Source organism: Protopterus annectens, chromosome 15.part0 (assembly GCF_019279795.1).
Source record: "Protopterus annectens isolate FY-2018-M chromosome 15.part0, PAN1.0, whole genome shotgun sequence".
Classification (NCBI taxonomy): Eukaryota; Metazoa; Chordata; order Ceratodontiformes; family Protopteridae; genus Protopterus; species Protopterus annectens.
In genome coordinates this window covers 276,948,452-276,974,092 of record NC_056749.1, presented here as the reverse complement: position 1 = coordinate 276,974,092, position 25,641 = coordinate 276,948,452, and the positions used below count along the sequence as shown (strand labels likewise).

The window sequence follows — 25,641 nt, the reverse complement described above, 5'->3', positions numbered from 1 at the left end:
ACTCCCATACATGTCAAACAAAGTACGTCACTGACCCTCTTCAAGCGCAACCTTGATGAATGGATGGGCAACAACAAATTTGTCCCAGGGATTCCACCTGTGTCCCTCACTGACAGGGGCTACAGGTGCCGATTGTGGTTTCATTTTTGGGAATAAACTCTTGGCTAGGCTTGTAAGGGCACCAGAGCCATTAGCCTAGTAATTTCCTATGATCCTAAGACTTGGAGAAATTAAAAAAAAAAAATTACAAAACAAATTTGAATCTGTATCAAATATGTATGATTATGATGTTATTCTGACATTCAAAGATCAGACATAGTATCCATCTTGCTTTCATCTGAGGAATATTTCATGGGGATTAAATACTTGATATCCAAAGAAAATCTGTCTACAACTATTCAAACTTTGACATCTCTCACCTTGACTACTGTAAAGCCCTCTACCTTGGACTTTACACCAACGAGTTAAGATTACAGCTTGCAGAGAATTCTGCAGTAATGTGGTACATTACCTGTGCTAAGAAGATTGCATTGACCCTCAAATCAATTTTTCCATTGCTGTCAAAGTCTTGGAGTTGATTTATGCATCCCTGTAGAATGTGGCTACTCAATCTCCACTAAGACCCTCTTTAAGTTGTCTGTTAAACTGTATTTATGCAGATTTACTTTTAATAACCATCATTCAACTCACCAGTTATTCTAAATCTTACCGACACTTTTTTTAAGCAAAGCATTACCAATGTCTTCTTTTTGGTTTTGTATTAGAACAACACCCCACCAGCTGCGCAGTAGCAAGGACCACCCAAACTCCACCCACCACCCTGCGTATGACTGTTTTTGCTAGTATTACTCTGAATAAACATGTGAAGACCTTCACCATTAAAATTAATATGCAAGACTTTCTAAATAGTTAAATCTCGGCGTTGCTGTAAGTGCGTGGTACAGAAATCAAAAATATAGAATGTTGAAATATATGCGCATATTAGCTGTTGGTGTTACCTACATAACAAAAAAAAAAAAAAAAAACACGGAATGCAATACATTATAAAAAGTACACTTTAACAATGATTCAGCCGCTATTCTATCACCCTTCACTGTGCACCGATATTATACAATACTGAACATTGCAAACACTAAATGCCTCATGCTTCTAACTACAACCTGAATGCAACTCAAACGAGGCATGAACCTAAGCAGCTGTGACATCTGGTAGAAAAATGCACTTTCATGCTGCTTCTGTAATGTGGCAAGCACACTCCCCCCTGCAAAAGCATTACTGCTCAACAGTATATTAAAGAAACATGGGGGACCCCGCTAAAGCAATTCCTGTACAAACATATAGTACATACTGAGTTTAGGGTTACCACCTGCCCCACTTTGCAAAGGACAGTCCCTCTTTGGGCAGTTGTGTCCTGCAAAAAAATTGTAAAAATGGTAAATTTCCTGAGATATTAGGACAAAATTATTTCCTATATTTTATGTAATACTTGCATAAAACAGTTATTCTGTATCGAAAACACCTAAATGTTATAAGAAACAAAACAAGCAACTAAAATGCTGCAAGAATAAGCTTTTATTTAGGCAAAAAAGTGAAGTTCTGTCCCTTGTACTGGCCGTGGGTATGTTTTGGCCTGCAAAATCTAATGTTTGTACCCCAATTGTCCCACTCTGGGCATTTGAAAAGGTGCCAGCCCCAACTTGAGTTTAACTCCATACTGAAAAACTCTCTTGGAATGGCCCTATTTCAAGAATGTCAAAGCATACCTCTCAACTTTACAGAATTTCGCAGAATGTCCAGATTTTTGCCTCATACGTTTGTTCCGTTTCTCATAAAATTGTGGTTTTCTAGCAAATCATTGGCAAATTGTTAGAAAATGACATTTGAGTTTCAGACTTCATACCCTTCAGAAAATTCATGCTGATGCAAAACCTGTTATTCTATCAATTATCTAAGTTGGTAAGAGCAATATTTAAAAAGTGTCCCTATTTTGGGGCCTTTGTCCCCCATTACTGGTGGCTTTGTCCAGATTTCCTTGCTCTACCAGGCTGAGAGGTATGGCCAAAGTATGATCGTATGAATATTCACCAGGCCACTTGATAATCTGCATGGCTTGTCACTCACTCGTGATTACCATGCAACATCACATGGGATTGTCCTGTCAATCATGCAGGTCACGCCCATTCCTGCGCAAAAATCGCGGTGGAGTAATGTTTTAATACAAAGCCCATATAACAAAGATCACGTTATTACCTTAAACAACGTTTCCTTAAAATACTTGAAGCAAAGTATTACTTTGCCAGCCAGTGATATTGTAATGTACTGGCTCACCAGATGCGCAGTAGCAAGCGCCGCCCCAACCCCACCCCAGCTGGTTGAAGTCTTGCTGTACTTATGAATAACCAAAAATGATGTGGCTTCCTCGACATGAATATTCATTTTGATGAGTAATCACAGTTATGTGTATGCTTAGCTGTTTCAGCATAAAAAATGCTGGAATACAACTGCCAAATTGACAAACTACTACAAGTAATCCTAATCCGTCGTATTACAACAACTGTACAAGAGATCCCAGTAAATATAAACATTTACTTTTTCCCCTTTGCTTTTGCAGGGGGCAAGCCCCCTGCACCCCCTTGTGGGGGTGCTGCACCCCCCCACTCTCCGCTATTTGAATATACCAACTCCAAGAACCGACTACAAGGGGGGGTGCACGGGGGCTTGCCCCCTGCAAAAACAAATGGAAAAAGTAATTGTTTATATTCACTGGGATACTTATATAGGATTAGATGTAGTACTTTATATTAAGCAAAAATCAAAACAAGGTCAATGCGTACCAGTATTACAAACAAATAAACTATCACAGGAATATATAGTACTGAGCTGCTCATCTACATTCATTATATGCATGTCATCATGGGGTAATATACATGGTATGCCAATCATCGGACCTCTCAACCAATCGGGGACAAATTTCAACAGAATCAGGGACAAGTCACAAAAAAATCAGGGACACTTAAAATATTAGTGCCATTAACTTGAAACATTGACAGAATCAGAGCATATGAATTAATACACATTTTCCGAAGTAAAAGAAGTCTATAACTCTTAATTATTGTCATTATTCATTAAGTGTAATTCACCACCTTTCCTCCAAAAGTCACTAGTTTTAGGAGGGATTAAGAGGGACAGAGCTAAAATTTGAGTCAAAATCAGGGACAGTTGAGAGGTATGCGTTTAATTTCCTTACCACTTCCTAGGTTTTGGGCTTGTCAATCACACTGGCCACGCCCACTCACGCGCGAAACTGCCGGTGAGCAGCCAGTACACTCGCCTCGCCTGCCAGCCTTTAAGATTAGTCTTGATGAGTGGATGGAAAGGCATACATTTACACCAGTAGTGTAATTAACAGCCCCTTCCCAATTTGGGAGGTAAACACTACAATGTGCTTGAAAAGATAGGCACGAACTCTTTTAAATGTATCTACTTAAAGGTAACTCATGGCTTGGCATATTATGGTCCTCTTCCTATGAAAAAATGGCCAGGCGAAAATATCCACTGTAAAAAACATGACAGTTAAACCCGCCCCAGATCAAATACTCCAAATGAATACGGAAAGTGAAGAAAAGGGACACCACACCTTTCAACTGTCCAGATTGTTGGCATGTTCCTCATAAACTTTGTAGTTTTGTGGTAAATCATTGAGAAATGAAGTCAATAAATAATGACAGATATCGGAGATTCAGACTTCAGGTTCATCAGAAATTGCATGCTAATACAAATCCTTTCATTCTAGCAAATTTCTAAGTTTATAACAGCAGTATTTATAATTTTTCTCAATTTTGAAGACCCCCCACCCCACTTTGTCCAGATTTTTTAAGCTAAGGTTCAGAAGTATGAACGGGACAGTTCATTCCACCCCTCCCAAAGACTTTGGCTCTGCCCGTCCCTTACAATAAAACTTTTATAATTACCTCAACAAGATTTAATCAATAATGGTATGGGCTTTACAACTAACGTAGAATCCTACCTTTTCCACCACCTTTCGCCCCACCGCCTTTCCCTTTGGGAGGCATACTGAGTACTTCCTACGAACCAAAACCTCAAAGAGAAAATAATTCCAACAGCTCTAGGCACCACTACCAGCACTTCATGCCCACAAGACGATCACACCCCGCCTTCATAAAAAGGACCTCGCAAGGCTGTGGACTCCTTATTTAAAATATCTAAGTCAACATCGACTTTATATATGCTTTAAAAGGGCTATATATACAACTGTGCATTTATATAGCTATACTGTACAGTTTAAGTGTTTTTTATTGAACACAATCAGGCAGCGCAATAAGCACCTCAGACCATGCGTTTGGGGGCCTATAAGTTTTGTTTTCCAGAACCTTGCAGTACCGGCATCGCGTATAATAGGCGTCATTACAACAAGCAATAAAGTTTTCTGAGCGCCGGTAAAGCATAACATAGTACAGTATTTCGCTTTTTAACAGCGCCAGGTGTGATAGTGGTCAGACGTTAAACTGTTGATGAGGAGGACTTGGTTAACTGTTATACTGTAGTTTAGATTATAACTGTAAAGTAATAGTCCTGATTGTTTTCATCTCCCGGAACGATGGCAGCATAGCAGCTCACAGCTCTTAACCAATCAGGGCCACATTTTAATAGAATATGGGACAAATCCAGAAATAATCAGATACACTTTTAAAATATTAGTTCTATTAACTTGAGACATTGACAAAAGAAGAGGAGCACATACCTGTCAACTGTACAGATTTTCACAGAATGTCCGGAATTTTGCTTCAGATTGTCTGTCTAATTTTCATAAAATTGTGGTTTTCTGGCAGATCATTGAGAAATGAAGCCAAAAAATATTTATAGACATTTGAGTTTCAAACTTCATTTCATATCCTTCAGAAAATGTATGTTAATGCAATCCTATTGTTCTATCAATTTTCTAAGTTTGTAAGAGCAATATTTAAAGTGTCCCTATTTTTGGGCATTTGTATGACTTTGTCCAGATTTCTTGGTCTAAGGTTGAGAGGTATGCAGGAGCATAAACATTAAGTTGTGTTTATTAAATTAACATTATAGTTGAACAGCATGGTTCTGTGATGTCTCAAGAGTACCCTGATAACTACATGCCCAATGGTTGTTTTGTATTTCGGTACAGCGGTAGCCTCACAGCAAGAGGTTCTCCTGTTCGATTCTCAGCTGGAGTGCCTTCTGTGTGGAGTCTGCATGTCCTCCTCGCAGTCGAGTGGCCTCCGAAAGACATTCGTGAATGGGCGTGCCTTCGCTGAAGGTTGGGTGTCGGGCTGGCAACTCGGCACCATAAAAATAGACTGCCAATCATTAGCGGACCGGAGTTCCACTGTGGCGACCCCTAACCGGCAAAAGCCGAAAAGACAAACAAGCAGAATAAACAAGAACCTATGTAAATATGTGCATACTGTGTCTCACACAACTGTCTTTCCTCTCTTTAACTTAACCCACCTCACTATCTTACTCTCCTCACTCTCCTCATTCTCACTCTTCTACCCCACATTTTCAATTGAAGTACAATACAAAAAAAATATGCTATTACCATGTAAATGTTTTTCTACTGTACTTAAATTTGTTATGTAATTGTGTTAATTCTACAATGTTATTTCAGAGTAATAATGTGCAATTATAATTAGAATTTTTGTCTATGTACTGGAATTTTTTTCCTCGGGACTCCACTGAAAATGGGCCTCAGCTCAGTTGGATCACCCCAGTTAACAAATGTCAAATAAATAAATAATTTTTAGTATTCTGTGTATATACTGTTTGGATTGCTAAGTATTGTTGTCTTAGAATAGGCTACTTGTGCCTAACACAGTCCTGGACTAATTGAGAGACAACAGAAGTGATTGCCACAGGGGTGTAGCAAGAAACGTCAGATTTACACAGTGCGCTTTGATACTGTTTCACCCTACCAAAAATTGTCAGACTTGTTGGGGGAAGAGAAAAACATACTCCAGATAAGCTTGAAGCATTCTTAATCAGTGATATTTTTGTAGCTGCCAAATAAGTTGAGAGGGAATAGTTTGGTGTTAGTAACAAATATCATAATTCTCATGTTAGTATAAGGTGTTTGCTGTCAGTCCAGTTAAGGAATTTCAATAGATCTTGAAGGAACTTTGTTTTCATGGAATTCGTATAGGCAAAAGACCTAGAAATGACAAGATCATCACCTTAAAGAACAATACTTAAAAGGGGCAAGTTTAAAGGAAAAGGGCTGATGATTCTTAAATGCGAGGTGCTTGAGACTGAGCTTTGAGGAACATCAGAGAATATAGGAGGTTTAGAGAATAAAAATTTGAACCATGTTGTACTTAATTAGCTGGAAAGGTGGCCCTTGAACCACCATATGGGGTAGGGCCAAAGCAACTGGGTGTGAGGCAGTTAAGGATATTTTGATCGACTAGATTAAAAGCTTTTGTAACATCTTTTACAAGATTTCAGTAAGCTGACTGTTTTCTATAGCTGTGAGAATAGAGACAAAGGCAGACGAACCACGAGAAGACTTTCCACCACTATGAGTTTTGACAAGGATAATACAGAATAAAACATATGCAATCATTATAGGTTCATAGGTAGGTACTAGGCTACTGGCCTATATAAGCCTAGCCAAAAAGTTACCCTGGCTTTCACCACCCAAGAAAATTATTTTCCTGTGCCCCTGTCAAGCAGAGCCACAGAGGTGATCCCCGGGGGGAATTTCCTATTTCTCATCCAATCATCAAGATTTTTCTTGAAGAGTGCTAATGAGGAGCTTTGTTTGATATCCATAGGTAGTTTGTTCCAGAGAATGGGAAGTCTCTGGGACAGGACTCTATCCCTCCAGCATGTTCTGTTTATTGTGGTGACAAGGTTTAGATCCCTAGAACCTGTAGCTTGGAGGGAATGGGATTTTCTTAAGTGGAGCATGTCCAACAGCTCTGGGTTTAACATAGCTTTGTATGTTAGGCAGAGATCGCCTCTGAGTAGGCGATATGCGATGGAGTAAAGCTGGAATTTTTTGAGACGGTCTGCGTAGAGCATCTGTTTGAGGCTGGTAATCCTCTTTGTGAGGTATTTCTGCAGCCTTTCCAGTTGTTGTAGATGTCTTGTGAGGTACATACCAAAAGGGGCGTTGTACTCTATAATGGGTCTAATGAGTGACAAGTAGAGGGGAACAATGACCTCTTTTTTCCTGGATGAGAAACCTTTTGTGATGAGGTGTGCCATGTAAAAGGATTTCCTGACTACTGTGGAGATGTGTTATCAAAAGAGAGACTACTGTCCACCTGTGTCCCAAGGTCTCATCACACTTTTGGTGTTAAGTAGACTACCACCTATGTGGTATCTCATGGGTACAGAGTTTTTACCAAAGGGGATGACAATGCACTTTTTGGCATTGAGCTTGAGGCCATGGCTTTGACACCAGGCATCTGTCTCAGTGAGGCCCTTTTGTAGGATGTCTACATCATTAGGAGTTTTGATTATGGCTCCTAGTTTGCAGTCATCTGTGAACTTCGTTAGCCAAAGAGTAGATACCAAACAGGAGAGGACACAGGACTGAACCCTGTGGTACTCCACTTGTCACTGGTTTGAAGTCTGCTACTTTCACAGTGTGGGTTCTGCCAGTGAGCCAGTTGGCAACCCATCTAGTGACATAGGGATTTATACCTAGTTTAGTGAGTTTATCTATAATTCCAGAGTGGGGGATGGTGTCAAAAGCCTTGACGAGATCTAGATAGGCTGTGTGAACCACCTTACCCTCGTCTACAGCTTTGGTGACTGCTTCAAAGAAGTCTTTCAGGTTTAGGAGACATGATCTGCCTTTTACAAACCCGAACTGGGTGGGGCCCAGAGTTTGGAGATTGCCAATGTCTTTGTTTATAAGTTCCATGATGATACGTTCCATGGCCTTGCAGACCAAGCTCGTTGGGCTAATGGGGCAGTAGTTCCTGGGGTCCGTGGTGGCTCTCCCTTTGTGGAGTGGGATAACCGTTTCTGTGCACCATTCAGTGGGCACAAAGCCTGAGGTGAGGCTATGATTGAACATGGTGCTTAGGTGGGGTGCCAGTTCATTCTGTAGTTCATGTAGAATGCAGCCTGGGATGTTGTCAGGTCCCATGGATGCTGTGTTCTTGGCTTTGGAGAGTGTGGTTTTTACCTGTGCAGCCGTGATTACAAGAACTTTGCATTCTTCTGGTATAGAGATGGGCCCTTTAGGGGGGGGGGTAAAGTTAGCACTGAACCTATCTGCCAGGATGTTGGCAATATCAGTTGGTTCTGTATATTTAGTGCCATTGTGCTGTAACTCAGAGCAGATTTGAGTGTTGCGATTGAGATTCTTGACATAGCTATAGAATGCTTTGTGGTTGTTTTTAGAATCAGTGGTGATTTTGTTTTCATAGCTAGCTTTGGAGGATTTTATGAGGGATCTCAGCTTCTTACTGAGGCTGACTACAGAGTTCCTCCAATCATGGGATTTTACTCTTTTTTGCAACAGTTTCTTTCTTCTGTTGTAGAGTTTGTTTATGGCAGGGGACCACCAGATTGGCTTCCTTTTTTGGAGGATAGCATCTTAGTTCTGTCAGAGATAGCACGATCCATGCACTCATATAAGTGCTTATAAAGTGCATTTGTGTAGGATTCAGCAGTCGTACCTCTATTGTCCTTCTGCATGTGTGTTGTGAAGTTTGCCACTTGTGTCTTAAGAAGCTTGAAGTTGGCTTTGGAGAAATTTTTTACAGTGGTTTCCCTAATGGAGTGTGGGGGTGGGATGTGGATGTCTAGGGTGATGAGCTTGTGGTCGGATATGACCAACGAGGAATTGACCTCTGGTGTCGAACACCGGTCGCCCATGTTGGTAATGACCAGGTCTAGGATATTGCTGCCCCTGGTGGGGGTGTGGATAAGTTGATCCAAGGTGTTGGAATTTATGAATTCCAGAAAACGTTGAGCAAAAGAGTTGGTACATGAGTAGTTTTCCCATTTAATGGTGGGGTAATTGAAATCGCTCATTATGAGGGTGTTGGGTTGTACCCTAATATTTTCCAGTGTATCAAGAAATGAGGAGTGGGAATCCTAGGGCATGGTGGGGATCTGTAGCAAGTTACAATTTGTATTGCGGTCTTTTTTTTTTTCTCAAAAAACTTTTTATTGATTTATAAACAATACATTAGGAGTTGAATAAATATAAACAACTTTGTTTAAACAAATTGCAACTCTTATAAGCATAGGGAAAAGAGATAAAATAATAATAACATCACACAATATATACAATATATACAATAGGTAACCAGGAAATAAATGATAACTTGAAATAAAAAAAAAATTCTATGAATTGATGTATTTCAATTATGGGTATAAAAATTATACCAAACACCAAGACCAGAAAAAGATTTAAAGGTATTAATTATTAATAATATTTAAAACCTTCTCTAATACTAAGTTTTTTAAAGCCATTTTCTTAGGACTCTTAACCATATTTTTTTGAGCATCAATATATAAGTAAGCCATTTTTTGGAAAGTATCCCGGTTCAATTTGGTACGATCAAGCCAGTTTTGAGTTATGTAAAGTTTTATTAAAGAGCAAATAAAAATAATAACTTGAGTGTCCAATTTTGAGAGATAAGTTATCGGAATATGAAGTATAGCAAATTCCCAGGACAGCGTAGATTTATGATAGCCCATTCTCTGTAGTCTTACTTTCAAAGAGGTCCATAATCTATGAGAAAAATGACAATACCATAGAATATGTAAGAGGTCAGCTTGGGGATAGGAACAACATGTGCATGATGGGGATTTATTAGGATTAAATTTATTTAATTTATATGGTGTATAGTAAGCATCATTGTTAATCATTAATTGTGTGTACAGCAATTTCTTAAATGGAGTAAATTCCCTAGTATATCTGATTGCCAAATTTTGATTCTCAGTTATTTGAGAATTATAATTTAACCAGAAATTTGAGAGGAGACAGTTCTGATCCAGCACTAGATTCTTTATCAATTTATATGATTTTGATAACGTTTGAACTGATGAAGATAATGTTTTAATTATCGTATTTAGATTATTTAATTCATGTTCTATAAGTTATATGGGTTCATACTTACCCTCAATTACTTCTCTTAGTTGGCGTAGTATTGTAGAATAATTCCAACTGACATTCAGAATTTTACACCAATCTGTTAGGGATAAGTCATTATATTTCAGGATATCCCAGATCTTTAAATTTTTTATTAGAGGATAATTTGTTAGGTTAAAAGGAGTGTTATCTATCATTATATTAGGATTTAGATGAAGTGGTTGAAAAAGGTGAGAAAACTTATCTAGATTACATAATTTTAATAAAGCTTGAAAAGCTTTAATCTTTTGTTTAAGAAAGATAGAAATTTTACTGGTAGTTTTCATATCTAAAGAAATAAAAGGAATAGCTTCTGGATTTATATTTTTAGATATAATGTAATTATACCAAATCTTAACCCATAAGGGATAATTAATACCTTTACAATTTTTAAAATTAGATATAGTTAAGAGCGTGTTTGATGAAACAATTAAATAGTAAAGATAGAAGTTTGGCAATCCCAAACCACCTTTGTCCTTAGAAATTGATAGTCTAGAATAGGAGATTCTAACGGATTTGGGAAACCATAAAAATTTGGCTAACTCTTTATTTACTTTCTCGAAAAAAGACCTAGGAATTATCTGATCAGACGAATTGAATTGATACAAAAATTTTGGTAAAATGTTCATTTTAATTATAGCGGCCTTTGATAAAAGTGATAAATTTAAGTGCTCCCATCTAGTTATGTCAGATACTATTGAAGTCCAAACTTTACTTATGTTATTTTGAAATTGTATTGCGGTCTTGACCAGAGTTAGTTGCACTTGGATAATCTCAGATGCATTATGCTGAGCAGCTAGCCTGGATGTGTGGATATCCTTAATGAGTATGGACACGCCTCTGCCTTTAGTGCTTTGGTCCAGGTTTGGTGGCTGAAAGGTGTGGTATGAATTATAGCCTGGTAAATCAGGGGTGCTCTCTTGAGCCTTGAACCAGGTCTCTGTCACTGCACAGATGTCAATGTTCTCCATTTTAAGGAGTGTCTCGAGTGAATGCATTTTGAGGTTTAGACTTCTAGCATTGAGTAGCATTACCCTCAGATTTTGCTTGCTTCTACCTGTAGGTACCTCACCCAGACTATGCATTACAGTGCTTTGACTGGCCATACTGCACATCAGACATTACTTTAGGTGCATATATAGGAGCCCTGATTGTCTCCACATGTTGAGAGCCAATAGATGGACACCATCCATGACCCAAGCGTGGCCATAGCTAGGCATTGCACTCAGATGACTAACGGGACAGGGATAGAATGGAGCTATGGAAACCAGAGTTGATGTTCCAGAGGGGCTTCCCTGTGGTGCAGTCAGATAAGTATTGGACATGGCCATGAAATTTGCTACCTTTGGGTATGGTGGCTGCTTTGGACAGGGGTGATAATGATGCAGTCTTTAGAATAATGTGTGCCATCAGCATAAGCCTGGCTTGTGACAATCCACCATGCATCCAAACCCTTGTACAGCCATGGTGGCAATTGCCAGAATTCTCATGGATGCACCAGCAGATGCCATTTGGTCCACCAGTGCCTTCAGCAGATGTGTTTGTTCCAGGTCCTTATACATAGCAAGTCATTCTGCTTGCATTGCAGGCTATCTCACAGGCCATGCAGTGGTTGCAATTCCTCACACGGGCCATGAACATTGCTTACTATCTCTAACATGGTATTGTTGTTAGCTGTCTCTACTTGTATTGCTGACATATGCATCTACCAATTGATGCCAAGTGTGGTACCCTGGTCAGGGAAAGACCAGGAGTCATGGCTGCAGTAGCCCCCAGCACATCTCTCCCCATGGTGGGTGCACTCACATTGGAGGAAGTGCAACTGATGGATGCCATCTATGCTGGTGACTCATCTGCAACCTAAGTTGGGCTCACATTGACAATAGTGCAGGGAGCTCAGTGTGCCCCTCCTGTTTGACCTCATATGATGGGGATGTGTGTGTGTGTGTGTGTCCTCCATTGTTAGAGTTGCAAGACAGTGCCAGTGTGTTATCTAACTGTGCCATATGCATGTTGCCATTATCACTGGCCACAGAAGACCTGTTGTGCTGAACCCTCCAGAAGTGAAACCTGTGAAATGAATAAAGATAGCATGCGTCACTGGCAGATATGTCTCATCTCTCCAACTAGTGTACACAGAGTGGTACAGGTCACTTATGTGAATAGCATGTGTTCACATGTATACCTTGTGGTGCAGTCCCAATGTACCTGGTGAAAAACATATGCATTAGATTGTCTGATGGATAGCTTCTTGATACATGTGGGTCAATGTATAACTAAAAATATACACGTTATTCGTAAACTGGTGCATCCCCTACAGACACTTGGGTAGTCGTTGCTATCCCAGCTCTCACATTTAAGCCACCAACAGATATTAGAATTCATTCAACTACCCCAGACAGGGTTACCGGGAACTCTTCCATCTCTATGAGCCACTTCTGTGTTGGAGGTCCACCTTTTGTAGTGGACCTGCCCCTGGATATATCTTGTGCATTTCTCTTGGCATGCAGTATCATATTAGTGAACCTGTAATGCACCAGTACTACTTTTCTGTTATAACTCCTCACACACACACACACACACACACACCATTGATGCCCAGCACCACTTCCTGATGGACCTGGTCCTGGAAAGCCTTTGTTGGCTTTACATTTTCCAAGGATGTGACTGCCATATGCTTGCAGGGTCTGCAGCAGCATCTGAGTCTCATTGGTGGTGAACTTTTCCAGATGTTGCCATTTTATTGGGCCCATGACAAGGCAATTACTCCTATGGGTTACACTTGTTAGTCAGGATGCGCATGCGTGTGTGTGTGTGTGTGTGTGTGTGTGTGTGTGTGTGTGTGTGTGTGTGTGTGTGCATGTGTGTGCGTGTGTGTGTGTGAGTAGTTGAGTGTCTATGGCAAATCCCTCTGTCTCAGAACTGCCCCTTTCAATTCATTTGGTGGCCATATATCTGTCTGCTATTGTTTTGTGACCATTCCCACCCTGTCTGGTATTGACTGTGCTAATGGATGGTTGTACTGTGCACATCCTGTGCCTCTCACCTCCTTTTCATTGCATGGCAATGCCATGACCTGTGTTTAGGAGCCATTGTTGCCCTTGTAACATGTCTTGCAATCAGTGTGCTTAGTTCACCATATGGCTCCAGATTTCAGCATTCACTTGCCATTCTCTTGTGTTATATTCTCTATCAGGATGACCCCCCCCCGGGATGAAGAATGTTCTGTTATACTCTTGTGATGTGATACCCTCACTCAGTCTACTGTTTCCTATGTGTCTTTGTTGCTGTCATGCACCATGAGTGCTCAGGACAGTGCTGAAATATGTTATGTGCTGTCTTGTCTTTTTTCATTATACTTGTATTGAAGTTCAAAGTCTTCTACTCTGAATTCCTGTTCCTGTTTATCCTGATGTGCTCTTCTAGAGTGTGAAAACTATGGCTTTTATCATGCTACAATGGGCTTAATTGCTTGGTGGGTATGATAATGAGGTAACTTGGCACAGTTGTTTTTGAACTGCTGCCATAAATATTATGCTGTCAGACCCAGGCAGTGCTACCTTGCTCATCCATAGTCATTCCCAGACTAATATGATATGTGCTCTCTATGCTCATGCACAGATATTGATAAGCCCTTAATGCCAACTGTCTGAGCTAGTGACAATTTTGCTATCTCACTGTCACTGCCAGATGATAATGCTTCATGTGGTGTCCATAATATGCAACCATGTGGACAGGACTACCATTTTGCTCCTTGTGAAGGATTATTGAGTGGACACAAACTGTTCAAGTACTGAGTTTACTAGGGCTCTTTCCTGGTACATCTAGGGAGCTAAGGTCTTTTTGTAACTGTCACCGAGGAATTTTTAGGAGTGCCTGATTGGCCATTATGATAGCACTTTATGAAATATTGATGACTGGCACTTAGCTTGCCAGATCAATGAGATGAGTGATGCCACTGGCATTAGCAGCTCTGGTGAGCAGTGCAAACATTACTATAGTGAACTGCATAGACAATGCTCTGACCTGCTATGCCAGTGGGAGGCAGAATTCAGGAAAAAATGAGACAGCATTTTATAGAAAGAACAGTATATAAGTGCTGTCATTTTTTATGGCTGTTGTCTTTTGGTCCCCCCCCCCTTCCTCTGGCAGGGCCACATTGTTCTGAATAATCTCTGCATGCCTTTAAAGCAACCAAGGAGAAAGCCTTCAATAGAGAGTTCTGCCTAAGGAGGTCTGACAAGATGTTCAGGTGGTACAGTATGTATAATATATCTAGTTGCAGTTGAAATTGTGTTTGTCATAGATGTGCACTAATGTGTTGTATTCCTTCTGTTTTTATCTCCTTCTTGTACAAGTCTGATTGTTGCAGAGGATATGTGCTAGCTGTGACCACATGGGTCTGCTTCAGTGAAAGTGCCTTGTGCATAGTCACCAATGATTGCCAAACCTGCCTCTTAGTAGAGGGATGAAAGTTGCCCTGCTGAGAGTGATCTGGAGACCTCACTGTTGGAACTCTGGGGTGTGTGTGTGTGTGTGTGGGGGGGCAGAGACTTTTCTTTTGAGAATGACCGGGGGGGGGTTATCTGACATCATAGTTGGTGAAGTGTGAGATGTGCCAGCAGCTGGACTCCAGAACTGGAGCCATGGAGTGTCTCCTGGTATGACTGATAGTGTGTTGTAATAATCCAGTCTCAGCCATTGGGGCATTGGGGGTAGAGTCTGCCTATAATGTCAGCCATGGAGGTGACTGATATCTTGGTGAGGTCTTCCCTGGTCTGATTAGGCAGGCCCTCTTAATCCCAGTGTATCCTCCATCATTGTGTTCCCCTTCCTTATGTGCCTCTTCCCACACTCTGTAGTATGTTCCTTCCTATCACCAGTTGTCCTCTCTATGTCTGCATGCCTCTTTTATCCCCTCCTTGTGTCCATTCCACCCTTTCTGTTTCTGTCTGCACTTTGTTTTTCTGTGTCTAATACCATCTGAATTTCCTATTTCTTTCCTACACAAGTTTTTTGTGAGTGTCCCCATCTACCCTTCTTTTTCAAAAAGAAAAAATTGGGCACCTGCCTCATAGAAATAAATAAACAAATGAATGAATAAATAAATAAATAAGCCCTTCTTCCCCAAAATACATTTCTTTCATGTGCCCTTGTGTTCCTGCTTTGGCATCAAGGAAATAATACAGAACATTTTTTACAAAATTTTACCTTGCCTGTGTTGAATCCAAGTTGTTGCCAGAACAAGCGGAGGCAGTATTGGCACTTCTTCAAAGGCAGGATTTACAGAAGGTTTTGGTGCACCTCCCAAAGCAGAAGCCTCCTGGGCTCATTGGTCTATTATTGAAGCTCTACCTGAAGGAGGACAGCAAATATTACTGAAGTTGTTAGGAATTGTTAATGAGGTCCTTTGAATGTTAAATGCACCTCTCTGAATGTTAGAGGTGCCTTCCTCCTGGAAGGATTTGGCAATCTCTTTAATTTGGAATGAATAAGAAGTTTGGTAATGTTGGGGCTCCTAGAGGGCTGTTTTGGTCCTTGACCAGGATTATAAAATTATGTTGCTTCTGATGTCTAGGCTGGCATATTTATTCCCTGTGTTGATTCATCCTATCACTTTGGTTTTGTACCTACTAGTTGGATATTTGATTACACTGTTGAGCCTTTGTTTTTGATGCAAGAAGTAGAGAGGAGATTAAAATTGCCATTATTGATAGTCTGGATGCCAAGAAGGCCTCTGACAGGGTACACTGTGAGTATTTCTTTGTAGTTTTTGGTTGATATGAGATTTCAGATAGGTTTATTACATTGTTGAAGAATATATTTCAAGGAGCATATGCCGAAGTGAAGGTAAATATGGCACTTTCAGGCCCCTTTCAACTGTTTTAGGGTAACAAGGCACGGTTGTCAGCTGTCCTCACTTCTGTGTGCTCTGTATCTGGAACATGTTATGGAAGTTCTCCTTATGTCTGAGAATGTGATTGAGAGTTTTAAATGGGCTGTACAGGAAGTAAAGCTCTCATCATACATGGATGACCTTTTTGGTGTACTTGGCAGATTCAAACAAACACTCAGTAAAACTGCTCGATGTGTTGAAACAATTTAGCATATTGAATATAAAGTCAGTATGTCTAAAACCCAGACTGAAGGATTTAAATTTATTCAAGCATAAACTTTAAGTGAACAGTTTCAATGAGACTCAGTTTCATTAGGTCCAGTTTTGCTCAGGCTTTGATATATCATCTCAAAAACAATTTTGTAGCAGCAGGTGTCAGCCATGTAGTTTATTTTTAGTTATTATGTACTGTAACAGAAGAAGCAAAATTTTATCTTTAGCTTCTAAAATGGTACTTAACATTTCTTTGTACATGTTAGATGCCCTGGTGCAGTAGCCAAATAATTTATTCAGATTTGTCTAACAAAGTGATGAAAATATTCTGCCATAAACTGCATTCCAATGGCAATATGATCAGTCAAGCAATAAGCAGTGAAAAGTCTTCTTAAATGACTAATGATAGTTTAAGATTATTTCAGGTATGTACACATTTTAACATGCATCCATAATTCATTCATAAATGACCAGATAAAATCAATATGTAGTCCTTTATAACACCCACCTGGAAATTCCCAAAAGTGTAATGATGTTTAGGCATCTCTGTTATGTTTGACATTGCACATAGTCTTTTTACATATATTTTGGTTCCTTGATCTGTTTTTGGCATAAAACAATATTTTTTACTAATGCTTTCCTTTTTAAAAATGACAAAACAATGTGGCTTGTTGAAGAGGAGATCCTGTCTACTGAATCTGATAAACTTCTTTGAAAGGGTTATGGAGGCTGTAGACAGTGGCCATGCAGTGCACATGGCATATCACAACCTGGCCAAGGCCTTTAACACTGTTCCCTGTGCTGGTATCATACTGGTGTCATACAGAAGATAAATACTTTGAAAGAATGGCTCATATGTGTTAATATTGATAACACTGGCTGAAATACAGAACCCACATGTGCAAGTTGTAGGCGCCTTATCAGAAAGCATGAAAGTGACCAGCGGTAACCCATGCAGCTTAATGCTGGGACTGCTCCTTTTCAGCATTTACTTCTCAGATCTCTAATCAGAGAACCAAGACTTTGGGCTAACAAAGTTTGCAGATTATGCCAATCTGACATCCAAACCCTCCTTAATGAACTCTGACTAGTAAACTCTTAGTGTATTAAAACTGGCACAAGCAAAATGCTAAGATGTGTGGTAGCATCATATTGCATAGACATGCTCCACTACAAAACAAAAATATAGTCAGGGACCTAAGAACTTTGTTTGATAACTCCATTTGTTTTGACCATCATGTTAAAATGGTCATCAGGAAATCCTTTTATTTAACACAGCTAATTGCCAAAGGAACATAATCAAGATCTAAAAAGATAATCAATCCTTTATACTCAGCATTGATCAAACCATTTATAGGGTGCAATTATAAAGACTCCAAAGGTTCTTAACCAGAAAGATCACATACCTAAAGTCCTTTAACTATCAAGAAATGCTGTGTACCAGGACTTCTAAGATCCAAGATTACTGCATGTTGAGTAACAGCTTAATTCTAGCTCACACAGTGTGAAAACAGAAACTCAGAAGAGAAAGCCTGTGGACGTATATTTCTGGGTACATTTCAGTAACTGGCTAGTAAGTACACTGCCTGGATGCCAGAAAAAAAAAAAAAAATACAGAGGACCTGAAAGAAAATCAGCAACAAAAGGTGAGGAAAAAACACTGATGGGGAAGAGTACTACAGTTGTTCAGCAAAAAGCAGTACAATCTCCAGACATGACTTCCAGCAACCTACAGGAAAACATAAGACAACTGCACACAGACCTGATTAAAATAAATGAAACACTGATGGAGTATATCAACTCAGATAACAGAAAGATGGAAAAAATGGAAGAAGCTTTAAACAAATATTCAGATGAAGTGATAAAACTGCAAAAATCAGAGGTTGAAATAAAAACGTCTAGCTGAATATGAGACTGCTCAAAAAGAGATGTTTAAAAAATAATAGAATTAGAGAGCAGAGTACATGGGGAAAACCTGAGATTTTCTGCTGTACCAGAGAAGCTGGAAGGAACAGCCTGTATTAATTTTATGAAAGCACAAATAATCAACTGGACTGGTATGACACAGCAGGAGTTGTTAATTGAAAGGGCACATTTGTGTATGCCCCAAACCTGGCTAGGAGAAAGCAACCTAGACCTTTAATAGTAAAGATGCAATCCTACCAGCAGAAGGAGTTAATTTTGACAAAACTGTAGGAGAAGGACAAAGTACTTAAAGTGGGAGACAGCAGACTATTTGTGGATAATGATTATCACTGTATACCAGGCAGAAGAGTAGTACGCTTATTCCACTATTCAGGGAATGTCGAGATGCAGGTATGAGAGTCAAACTTCTGTACCCAGCTGTCCTCAAAATATTCTTTCCTGGATGGACAAAATCATTTTTGATGCAGTACATGCTATGGAGAAAATACAGAAATTTGTCCAACAAAACGTAAGCTGTGAAACAGAAGGATATTCTACTTCTTGTTCTTCTGGTAATAAATACCACAGAAAGACTGTACCAGTGAAACCTTTTCCAATGTTTCAATGGAAAATGCTCGAGAGAAGGAAAAAAGCACAAGACTTAACTAGAAGAATTGATAGTATGTTAGAAATGATGCAGAGACAGGATATGGGAGATGGAGTTGAACAGGAATAAAACTAGTAACATGGAAATTGACAAATGTGAGATTACAAAACAATAATTATATTTCTGAAACATAAAAGAGCATGAAAATCTGGAAATATTGGGCTTTTTTGACTTTGTTAAAGTTGTAGGGGACTCTAAAGCATATGCCCTACTTCATGTCATTAATATTCAGAAAATACTTAGGAGAGGGGAAGAGAAGAGAGAAAATTAACTGTAAGTAAAATCATTTTTTTTCTTAATGGAATATTTTATAGTGCACTGTTTTCATTGTGTGCTATAAAGTAAAGTTTATCAGCTATTTTTAAGTGTAATAGGGATACTAATGTAAACAGGTGCACCTGCTTTTTCTACCTTCTTGTTCTTTCTCCTTGTTCAGTTTTAAGAAATGTAGTCACTACAATGTAAAAAAAGAAGAAAAGTCTGATCAAAAGAGCAGGACAAAAGAAAAATTGAAATACTTAAGGCCCTTAGCTTGATCTAGTAACAGGTTTTAAGAGAAAGCAAGTAAATGAAAAAGAACATTGAATATTATAAAGCAAATAAAGGTATGCTTTTAGTAGTAACTTTGTATCTGTTCCTCATGTCTCCATGGAGACAGTCTGATAAAGAGTAATGGCTAGGAGATAATGATTTCTGAAAGCATTTAAGTGTTTTCCCAGCTGGGAGAGCTATAAAGATAAGACAAAACCAGACAGCACTTAGTAGAATCATAGGCTGTACCATGCATCTTAGCATGGATGACCTTTCTTTTAGGTTAACCTAAGTCTCAGAGCATGGCTGTCAGTTTGAGACACTTGCTCCTATTAGGAGGGTAAAACTTCAGTATTTGAAGATGTAAATAGTTTTGTGTGTTAGCATTAAGTTAATAGGTTTTAGGGGGTATTGGGGTGTGTTTTTTTTGAGGGCTTTCAAAAAAACAAAAATTTTTGTAAGATGTGACATATGCTGGAATGGATATGACAAGAAACAACTGTATAAAAGATCAACCTGCCAGACAGTGTATACATGTAATACAAAAGCTAGAACTAGACACTTAAAAAATATGTTACACATAAAAGGTGGGAATAATAACTTTTTAACAGAGTGATGCTTTTTATAATGTCTTTAAATGTCAATGGTCTCACAGATAAATACAAAAAAGAAAGAGTAGTGAACTGTATTAAAAAATATAGAGTACAAATAGCTATGCTACAGGAGACACACTTGGAAAGAACTGAACATGTGAATTTGATAAATAAAGATTTTCAGGGTGGTTATTAGGCGGAATACCTGAAATAAAGGAAAAAAGGAGTACTTATATTAATTTCAAGAGGAGCTCCAGTAGTGATAGAAGAGGATTAAATAAAGATAATAATTGTAGATTTGTAGTACTAATGAGCTACTGGCAAGGGAGGAGGATAATGGAGCTTAAGAAAATTCTGGGAGAAATAATCAGCTTTTAGCAAGAAATATTATTTATAGGTGGAGACTGGAATTTGATTTGCAGCAGTGAAGATGTGCCTGGGGGGCCCCGAAGGCAAACTATGGCAAAGGAGGGTATATTTTTGAAGAAATTTATGAAAATATTTAGAATGGAAGATGTGAATCCAGTACTAGGAGGTTGGAGTAAATTCACATATTATTCCCCATGATACAAAAACTGGGCTAGCTTAGACAGAATTTATATTTTCCAGGAACATGTGCATTTAATTGAAAATCTTGATGTGTACCCAATAACCATTTCAGATCATGTTCCAATAATAATTAAAGTAAAAGTACAGGGTAATAAAATAAAAACGAGACACTGGTGCTTTCCCACCTATCTGCTGAAAAGAGTGGAATTTAATGAATGGGTAGTAAAAATTATTTAGGAGCTATCAGAGAAGACAGAAATTTCTTCTGAAAATATAGCTAGGAAGTGGAGTTTACAAATAGGGTGGAAATAAAAGAAAGAGAGATATGGTTAAGAAATAACAAGAATTATTTAGAGGGGCTGACAAGTATTGCACAATAGGGGAAATCTCACATAACAAGTGTAGCAAATGCAGAATGCTTAACAGAAAATAAGGGATTACCTCAATAATATGCATGAGTTTAGAAGGATTGCAGTTAAGCAACTATTTTCAATAATAACTGTAAAGCACAAAAACTTTTAGAACAACTCAAGCAACAGAAAATAGAAAGGGCTGGCACTAAGCTTAGGGAGCCTATAACAAGGAAGATAACAAGAGATCCTGTAGGTACTAGAAATATTTCAGAAAATCTATGAAAGCCTGTATAAAGAAGAGAAATATGGAAATCAAGAAAAGGTACAACTAGAAATGTTTATGGAAGAATTAAATATGACAAGGTTAGAGGTAGATGAGGCTCTATTACTAACAGTTAGGATAGGAGGAGGTGAGATAAAAATTAAGATGTATAACCGATGCATAAGAAAGTCTACAGGAATAGATGGTATTCCTGTGCATGTGTGGAAGCTATTATGGGAAAAATAGATAAAGATTTGGAAAGTTTTGTTTAACAGTATTTTAAGAGAAGAAAACGCACCAACATCCTGGAAGAAAGCATTGGTGGCTGTAATACCTATAGAGGGTAAAGATCCATCAGATCCAGTTTAATACAGGCTTATTTCAATACTAACCCATGATTATAAAGTGTTTATGTGTATAACTGCTAAAAAAATGTCAAAAGTGATGCTAACATTGATAGATTAGATCACCGTGGCTTTGTGGAGGAGAAGCAAACATTTGACAACATTAACAAAACATTGATGACCCAGAAGGAAGCAGAAAGTAAGAAAATACCACCGTTGTTTGTGGGTATTGATGTAAAGAAAGCATTTGACAGAGTAAGTTGGGACTTTATGAGCATGGCAATGGAAGCATCTGCATACCCTGATAAAATTATAGGGCTGATTAAGAGGATATATGAGAGATAGTAGGTGAAAATTAAAGTGTGTGGGTTCCTCTCTGATAACCAGGCAGGGGTGCCCTGTTTCCCTTTTGTTATTTGCATTATGTTTAGAACCATTGGTAAAGAAAATAAGGCACTCAGAAATTCAAGGGTATAATTGGAATGGTAGCCAAGAAAAGCTGGCTGAAAAAACAGTTTAAAATCTTTTCAGGATACAAAATGAATGAAGCTAAAACAAAAGCAATAGCTGTAAATTATGTATCCACACACAAATTGCTTCAGTAATATCCATATTTATGGGGACATGATAAAATGAAGTACTTAGGAGTATGGATTAAAAATTATCCTGGTGTGGCAGCTAAGGATACGTAGGAAGACACTAAACAAAAGATAATACAAAATAACTGTGACAAAGGGAGATACTGACAGCCCAGCTAGCTGGAATATTAGTTATATGCCATTAAAGTCACGCATATACCAAACTAGGTTTGTACAGACATGTGTGTGTTGAAAATATATTTTATAAAGTGCTTGTGCTTAAAATGTAACCACAGCATGCCCTGCTGGAATAGAACAGAAATGTACATGCACTGTTGTAACTGTTTAAATGTATATTTTAATAGTGGAAATTGGAATACAGGAGGTTAACTTCAGAAAAATAACTGAAATTAAATTACTTGGTGGCCAGACACAGCAATCTGCAGGCAGCTTGGGAAGGACCTTTCAATGTGGTAAGGAAGGTCAGTAATTTAACTACATGGTAGAACTGCTAGGCAGGAGGCAGGGGCACAAATTGTACCATGTTAACATGATTGATGAAATTGTACCATGACAGGGCGACCCTCATGTTAAGTATTTGCACTAGATGGCAGGAGGAGTCTGTGAGGGATCTGGTGACTGATCTCCTCAGTGAGGCTCGGACTGACACCTCAGTAGAAGGGGTAGCAATGTCCCAGCAGCTATCCCCTACCTCGGTTCGAGAAATCTGAGCAGTGTTACAGGAGTATGAGGGCATGTTCATTGAGAAACCAGGGTGTACCCACCTGATGCAGCACCATGTGGCTACAGGACCCCAAAGGTTCATAGGTTCATAGGTTGGTACTAGGCTATCGGCCCTAGGGCTTATACAAGCCTATCCAAAACAATTCCCTGGCTATTAAGCAGGCCCCTTATAGGGTGCCTGAGAGACTCAAACAGACTCTGAGGGAGGAGATACAGGAAATGTTGGAACTGGGGGTAATCCAGGAGTCCAGCAGTCCCTAAGCCTTCCCAGTGGTGCTGGTACCAAAGAAGGATGGCAGTACCAGGTTCTGTGTGGACTACAGGAAACTCAATAGTCACACAGAGTCAGATGCTTACACCATGCCTAGGACAGATGAAGCCCTAGAGCAGCTGGGTGTGGCTAAGTATCTTACCACTATTGATCTTACCAAGGGCTACTGGCAGGTATCATTGACTCCCAATGCTAGAGAGAGGTCAGCCTTTGTGACTCCTTTCGGCTTGTATGAGTGAGTTCACGAAGATGCCCTTTGTGATGAAAAATGCTCCAGTGACTTTCCAGAGGCTGGTAGATTATATTCTAGCAGGAGCAGGAGATTTTGCCCTTGCTTACCTGGACGATATTGCCATCTACAGTCATTCCTGGCAACAGCATCTTCAGCATGTCAGGGAGCTGCTGAGCAGACTACAAAAGGCTGAGCTAACCATTAAGCCCAGTAAATGTCAGGTGGGTATGGCAGGCATGTCCTGCCTGGGGCATAGAGTAGAGAGCGGTAAGATCAGACCAGAATCTGCCAAAGTGGAAGCCATTCAGGTATGGCCTACTACTGTTACCAAAAAGCAGGTGAGGGCATTCTTACGAACAGCAAGGTATTACAGAAAGTTTGTCCCCAATTATAGTACCATAGCTACTCCCCTTACAGACCTGACAAGGAAAAACAGGACAGATAAGGTATAGTGGGCCCCAGCATGTGGGCAGGCATTCCAGAAGCTTAAAGGAGATTTCCGTGGACCCCATCTGTTAGCCAGTCTAGATTACAGCAAAGAATTTGTTGTGCAGGTGGATGCCTCAAACCATGGGGTGGGGCTGTACTCAGCCAGGTGTCCTCAGAGGGAGAAGAACACCCACTGGTATATCTCAGCCATAGAATGCACCCCAGGGAGGAATGCTATGCAGCTGTAGAAAAGGAATGTCTAGCCACAGTGTGGGCACTGCAGAAACTTCAGCCTTATCTGTATGGAAGGAAATTCACTGTATTTACCGACTATAATCCCTTAACATGGCTACATCGAGCCAGCTAGAAAAATGCAAAGCTACTAAGGTTGAGCCTAGAGTTGCAGGCATACGATATGACAGTGCACCACTGCAGTGGGGTTAGCAATGCCAGCGTAGATGGGCTCTCAAGACAGGGTATGGGGGTAGTGTATTCCCAGATAGGCTCATCCCTCTCAAGCAATGTTTCTCAAGGGTCATTTGAAAAAATAGCTTGAATCTGCGAGATAGGGAAGATGTGTTACAAAGGGAGATACTGCCAGCCCAACTATCTGGAATTCTGTAAATAATTATATGCCATTTGTGGATATCATCATGATTCATATAAGATGCTTGTGTTACAAATATATTAGAACTGTATATCATGTATATATCAAACTAGGTTTGTCCAGACGTGTGTTGAAAAGATATTTTATAAAGTGCGTGTGCTTCATTCCTAAAGACTTGCTCTTGGTCAAGCTACCATTTGTATTAATAGTAACATTACACAGTAAGATTAGATACCCTTTGTTAAGGGCCTTAAAGTAGCTGATAAGGGGTTCTGGTGGCAGAGATGACTACCTTATAGTCTGGGAAGAAGGGGGCATAGCTTGTAAACCTGTGCCAGCCTTTCCCAAGTGTGTGTGTGTGTGTGTGTGTGTGTGTGTGTGTGTGTGTGTGTGTGTGTGTGTGTGTGTGTGTGTGTGTGTGTGTGTGTGTGTGTGTGTGTGTGTGTGTGTGTGTGTGTGTGTGTGTGTGTGTGTGTGTATAACTCAAACCTCAAAGACTGTGTGTCTGCTACTTGGGCAGGGACACGAAACACTGGTTGGACAGAGAGAGTGTTGGAGGGCTTGGCTTGAAACCCTGGCTAAGGACTCAACTCTATAGCTGTGCCAGTAGGGGGTCTTTTGGGGGATCTGGAGAAAGAGGGAGAAACCAGCCCTGGACTGTCTGTGGTCTCTGTGTGCTCTTAAAGGAAATTGCACTTGATGCAGACAGCTGCATCTGGAAATACTGTGTGTACACTTGTTATCCTCCCAGTGTACATTCTCCACTGATGCCAGTGGTGAGGATTGAGGCTCCTTGATTACTGGTCCAGTGGTGGGGGTGTCACAATAACAATAATTTTTTTTGTACAAAAAAAAATGGAGATAGCCATTATCTCTTAACATCAAAAAACAAACTGCAGCTGCTACAAAACAAACAAACAAAAAATAATAATATGAAAACTGAGAAATGGACGCTCTATTATATGGCTATGGATAGTAAGATAGAAGCAGTTGAAATATTTTTAGTCCCTTAAGTCTTATACACAGGTCAGGCATATTTTTATCAACCAGAGGAGAAGTTGTGGATAGCAATTAATAAAGAGCTGAAGGATTTTTATCTGGGAGGAGAAGACAGCAGGAGTCAAGTGGGATACACTGATTTTCCAAGAGAACAAGGTAGATTGGGATTGGCTGATTTGAAGAGGTATTTCAGATCTACACATTTAAGGTTCCTATACATAGTACAAATACAAACAGAAACCTGTAATTCAAAGTGGAAAGGGGTGATCATGAAACGGGGGATCTCAAAAAACAATGAGAGACTGGGATTTTGTATGTAGA

The 25,641-nt window shown here is 39.5% G+C and overlaps 1 protein-coding gene across 1 annotated transcript in view; it reads right to left on the bottom strand.

The window, feature by feature from the left end:
• Positions 1–4,240, bottom strand: part of PIN4 (peptidylprolyl cis/trans isomerase, NIMA-interacting 4) — a 111,298-nt gene extending 107,058 nt beyond the window's left edge. The window contains exon 1 of the mRNA XM_044057048.1: positions 4,028–4,240. Within this exon, the coding sequence (XP_043912983.1) occupies positions 4,028–4,073 (46 nt within the window). The 5' untranslated portion in view covers positions 4,074–4,240. The remainder of the gene's footprint in view (positions 1–4,027) is intronic.
• Between the last annotated feature and the right edge of the window lie 21,401 nt (positions 4,241–25,641).